The sequence below is a fragment of the Eptesicus fuscus genome, chromosome 12 (assembly GCF_027574615.1).
Source record: "Eptesicus fuscus isolate TK198812 chromosome 12, DD_ASM_mEF_20220401, whole genome shotgun sequence".
NCBI lineage: Eukaryota > Metazoa > Chordata > Mammalia > Chiroptera > Vespertilionidae > Eptesicus > Eptesicus fuscus.
The window spans coordinates 9,874,774-9,879,922 of record NC_072484.1 but is presented as its reverse complement, the minus strand read 5'-3'; the positions used below and the strand labels follow the sequence as shown (position 1 = coordinate 9,879,922).

Genomic DNA, 5,149 nt, shown 5'->3' with positions numbered 1-5,149 from the left:
GGCGGAACTCCGCGAGACGCCGGAAGCGGAATGACGTAAGCACGGCCGGGCAGGGCCGAGTCGGACCGCGCCAAATGCGGGAAGAGGGGGAGGGCCTGTGTGGTTGAGTGCTAATTCTCCTAAAGAGTCAGAGCTGATGAATCTTTAAAACCGAATCTGAATGTTGTTTTAGGAAATATCTATCTATCTATCTATCACCTTTTCCAAAGTTCCGTAAAGTTTTTTAGTTTATTCCAGTCTCTAGGAGACGCTAAGTCGGAAACGGAAATACCTTCAAGATAACTTCCGGAAGCAGCTGCCATGGCTTCCAGAGAGGAGGTTCTTGCTCTGCAGGCTGAAGTTGCCCAGCGTGAGGAGGAACTGAGTTCCCTGAAGCAGAGACTGGCGGCGGCTCTTTCGGCGGAGGACGAGCCAGCGCCGCAGGTTCCGGTGTCGCCCCTGCCGCCGAAGGCCGCCCTGTCCCGAGATGAGATTCTGCGCTACAGCCGGCAGCTCGTGCTGCCTGAGCTCGGGGTGCACGGACAGCTGCGGCTGGCGACCGCGTCCGTGCTAGTCGTGGGCTGCGGTGGGCTGGGCTGCCCGCTGGCGCAGTACCTGGCAGCGGCCGGCGTAGGCCGCCTCGGTCTCGTGGACTACGACGTAGTAGAAATGAGCAACCTGGCCCGCCAAGTGCTGCATGGCGAGGCACTGGCCGGCCAGGCCAAGGTCTTTTCCGCTGCCGCCTCGCTGCGCCGGCTCAATTCGGCTGTGGAGTGCGTGCCTTATGCCCAGGCTCTTACTCCAGCCACGGCTCTAGACCTCGTCCGCCGTTATGACGTGGTAGCTGACTGCTCCGACAACGTGCCCACTCGCTACCTGGTTAGCGACGCCTGTGTGCTGGCTGGCAGGCCTCTCGTATCCGCCAGCGCCCTGCGCTTTGAGGGCCAAATCACAGTCTACCACTACGACGGCGGGCCTTGCTATCGCTGCCTCTTCCCCCAACCACCTCCAGCGGAGACGGTGACCAACTGCGCGGATGGCGGGGTGCTCGGTGTTGTGACTGGGATCCTGGGCTGCCTGCAGGCGCTGGAAGTGTTGAAGATCGCCGCAGGTATGGGCCCCTCTTACAGTGGCAGCCTGTTGCTCTTTGACGCTCTCGGAGGACATTTCCGCTGTATTCAGCTGCGGAGCCGCAGGCCGGATTGTGCAGCTTGTGGAGAGCGGCCCACGGTGACTGACCTGCAGGACTATGAAGCCTTCTGTGGCTCCTCAGCCACGGATAAATGCCGCTCCCTCCAGTTGCTGAGCCCAGAAGAGCGAGTTTCTGTCACTGACTATAAGCGACTTCTGGATTCTGGGTCACCCCACCTATTGCTGGACGTCAGGCCTCAAGTGGAAGTGGACATCTGTCGTTTGCCTCATGCTCTGCACATCCCTTTAAAACATTTGGAACGGAGGGATGGGAAGAGCCTGAAACTCTTAGGAGAAGCAATCCAGAAAGGGAAGCAAGGCACACAGGAAGGAGCAGCCCTCCCCATCTATGTGATTTGCAAACTGGGCAATGACTCCCAGAAAGCCGTGAAGATCCTGCAGTCCTTGACAGCAATCCCAGAGTTAGACCCTCTAACAGTTCAGGATGTTGTGGGGGGGCTCATGGCCTGGGCTGCCAAAATCGATGAAACATTTCCGCAGTACTGAGGTGGCTGATATACATAGTCTGACCTGAGAAAAATGTGGATTGCCATGTTAACCTTAAAGATACACTTACTTCCATTTTTCTCAATAATGTACAAAGACTGGATTCTGCATCTGTGAATACAGAGATTTCTTTTTGTAAGGGGCTTTTTAATGGTAATTTATTGGATATCGTTGAGGGTCTATAAAACTGTTTCTGAGAACTGTCTTGTGTTTTCAGTACTTGGAGGGTGTCTTGATCATGTGAGATATATTGTAAGTGACAGGTTTTTGTGTTTTAATTTGCAGATCATTTGCCTGTCTTGCTTTTTTCCCACCTCCCCCAATCAAAAGACTCTCTAAATGGGTCTTTTTTAGGCCTGGAATTAAGTTGTTGTAAACTTAGTCTTACCGAATTGATTGCAGATGATATCCTTAAGATCAGTTTATTGTTTACTAAAGGCATTCTTTGGGTCTTATTTCTACTTCAAATGATAGAATATATCCTACAGAACTAAGTGTTAAGGTGAAAATTGTCTTAATTATCTGGAAAGTGATCATTAAATATTTTGAATTCATATAAAAGTGAAGTATTTACAGGTTAGCAAGAAAAAGGAAACCACCTTCGTAGTATGTCAGTTTCTCTTATAAGTTGCTGATTTTTTTTCTTAAAGTTAGCTTCAGGGTCCACCTGTTGTACACATAACATTTTCTAAACTGTATACTATTGTTTGGCTTGCTGTGGATTCTTCAAGTCCAAGTTCCAAACTTCTGCTCTTTCCCATCCAATCTGTTATTTTTATTGTTGGCTTCACTGTATGGTCAGGACCCCAAATACAATACTGAATTAAGGTGAAATAGTGAACATTCTTATCTCAGGCTCAGATGAAAAACTGATGATTTGATCAGTATTGCTTATTATTGCTTTATTATAAATAACCTATATCAAACTAATGACATTTTTTTTCTGTTTATAGTTTGCTAAGAGTTTTGCCTGAATTTATCAGATGCATTTATTAAGATTATGTGTTTCTTAACTTTTTTCTCCTGTTCATATAGTAAATTACATTGATATTTTTATTGTAGAAAAAAATTATAAAAATACACCCTCCCAGCAGTTTCCAACAGTATTGTCAACCACCTGCACATGCTTGCAACAGATCCCAGAATCCTCCCACTCCTGCATGACTAAAACTTTTGCACCCACCAAAGAACTCCCTCCTTTCCCCTTTAACTTGCCTTTTCTATCTTGATTTAGTGTGTTTTATTCCAGCATTTTATAGTAGTGCAAAATGTAGGTGTTTCTGTTTTTTAAACATTTCCATGAAATGGCAGGTACTCTGCCCAATTTCCAATATCTACAACTAAACTAAAAGTGAACAGTTCGTGTGTGAGTACATATTAGTGGCAAATTGAAGAGGAAATGCCTTGTCAAAGGGGGCCCCTACTCTCCAACTGTCTCTGGCATATAAGCCTACCTGTAATCAGAATTCATAGTCATGAATGTGAAATCTTTGTATCTCTGCCTACAAATGTTTTAAAAAATGAAAAAGCATTGCAGGCAGACAAAACCCTCTGCGTGTCAGATTTACTTAGCAGTTTGCAACCTCTGATAGGGACTCTTGTCCTATATAATAAAAGCCTAGGTGGCGTCACGCCGTTGTGCGACGCCCTTGTGCGACGTTGTCACAAGATGGCCGTGCATACAGCAGAGGTGTGGGGCCCAGTGGCCGCTCCGTGTGGTGAGGCCTGGAGGTCCCGCGGCTCTGTGTGGCGCAAAGGAGGCGGGTCGCGGCAGGGGAGGGCAGTTGGGGGCTATCAGGCTGGCAGGGGAGAGCAGTTGGGGGCTATCAGGCTGGCAGGGGAGGGCAGTTGGGGGCTATCAGGCTGGCAGGGGAGGGCAGTTGGGGGCTATCAGGCTGGCAGGGGAGGGCAGTTGGGGGCTATCAGGCTGGCAGGGGTGGGCAGTTGGGGGCGATCAGGCTGGCAGGGGAGGGCAGTTGGGGGCTATCAGGCTGGCAGGGGAGAGCAGTTGGGGGCTATCAGGCTGGCAGGGGAGGGCAGTTAGGGGCTATCAGGCTGGCAGGGGAGGGCAGTTGGGGGCTATCAGGCTGGCAGGGGAGGGCAGTTAGGGGCTATCAGGCTGGCAGGGGAGGGCAGTTGGGGGCGATCAGGCTGGCAGGGGAGGGCAGTTGGGGGCGATCAGGCTGGCAGGGGAGGGCAGTTGGGAGCGATCAGGCTGGCAGGGGAGGGCAGTTGGGGGCGATCAGGCTGGCAAGGGAGCAGTTAGGCGTCGATCAGGCTGGCAGGGTAGCGGTTAGGGGGCGATCAGGCTGGCAGGCAGAAGCTGTTAGGGTCAATCAGGCAGGCGAGCAGTTAGGAGCCAGCAGTCCCGATTGTGAGAGGGATGTCTGACTGCCAGTTTAACTGTCAGACATCCCCCGAGGGGTCCCAGATTGGAAAGGGTGCAGGCTGGGTTGAGGGACACCCCCTCTGTGTACGAATTTTGTGCACTGGGCCTCTAGTTTTATTATAAAAGGATGCATTTAACAGTCAAAAATGAGGATACTCATCACTTTTTAACTGAAACATTGAAGCTCATTTTTTGAATATGGGTGCTTAAAATATAATAGGCCATTCTATGTTATAAAGATGGAGCAGGTTTCTTATAACTGCTCCCAAGGAGTTGTGGAAATAAATGACTGAGATGTGGAGAGGAGAACAAAAATCTCTGGGCCTGTGTCTTAACTTCTTATTCCCAAGACCAAAGCTGATTCTGATACATATCAGGAAACAATCAAGTGAACAGAGATAGAAACTAATGGCTTAAAGTTAGGCAGTTTTGGTAGTTCCTGCAAACCTGATTGTCATTGGAGACAGACCCAAGGCTGTACTTCCAGGAGCCATGCCCAAAACCATGCACAGAACTGGCCTGAGAACGATGTCTGTGCTCTGCTGTCCCTGTAGCGCTAGAGGAAACTTCCAGCAGAGCATCACTGATCTCACTTGACCTGGCCCCACTGCTCTCCCACAAAGCCCAACACCATCCAGCCCCGGGGGCAGGAAGCAGAGTGGCTTTATACTGCACTAGAGGTCCAGTGCACGAAATTCGTGCACTGGGAGTGGAGGGGATCCCTCAGCCCGGCCTGTGCCATCTCTCAGTCTAGGACCCCTAGGAGGATGTCCGCCTGCCAATTTAGGCCTGCTCCCCACAGGGATAGGGCCTAAGCCGGCAGTTGGACATCCCTCTCGCAGTCCAGGAGCCCTCCTTAACTGGCCACCTGCTCGCCAGCCGTGAGCCCAGCTTCTGGCTGAGTGGCACTCCCCCTGTGGGAGCACACTGACGAACAGGGGGCAGCTCCTGCATTGAATGTCTGCCCCCTGGTGGTCGGTGTGCATCATAGCAACCGGTCGTTTTGGTTGTTCTGCCGTAATGGTCACTTAGGCTTTTATTTTATAGATTGCTCTTTTCTGAGTCTTATGAGGGTGTGTTTGG

General features: G+C 50.6%; 1 protein-coding gene across 1 annotated transcript; it reads left to right on the top strand.

Moving 5' to 3' along the window:
- Window positions 1-6: 6 nt before the first annotated feature.
- Window positions 7-3,137, top strand: MOCS3 (molybdenum cofactor synthesis 3). Its single transcript, XM_008141184.3, has one exon. It carries the CDS (start codon window positions 301-303, stop codon window positions 1,675-1,677), a length of 1,377 nt encoding a protein of 458 aa, XP_008139406.2. The 5' UTR covers window positions 7-300; the 3' UTR covers window positions 1,678-3,137.
- The last annotated feature ends 2,012 nt before the right edge of the window (window positions 3,138-5,149 follow it).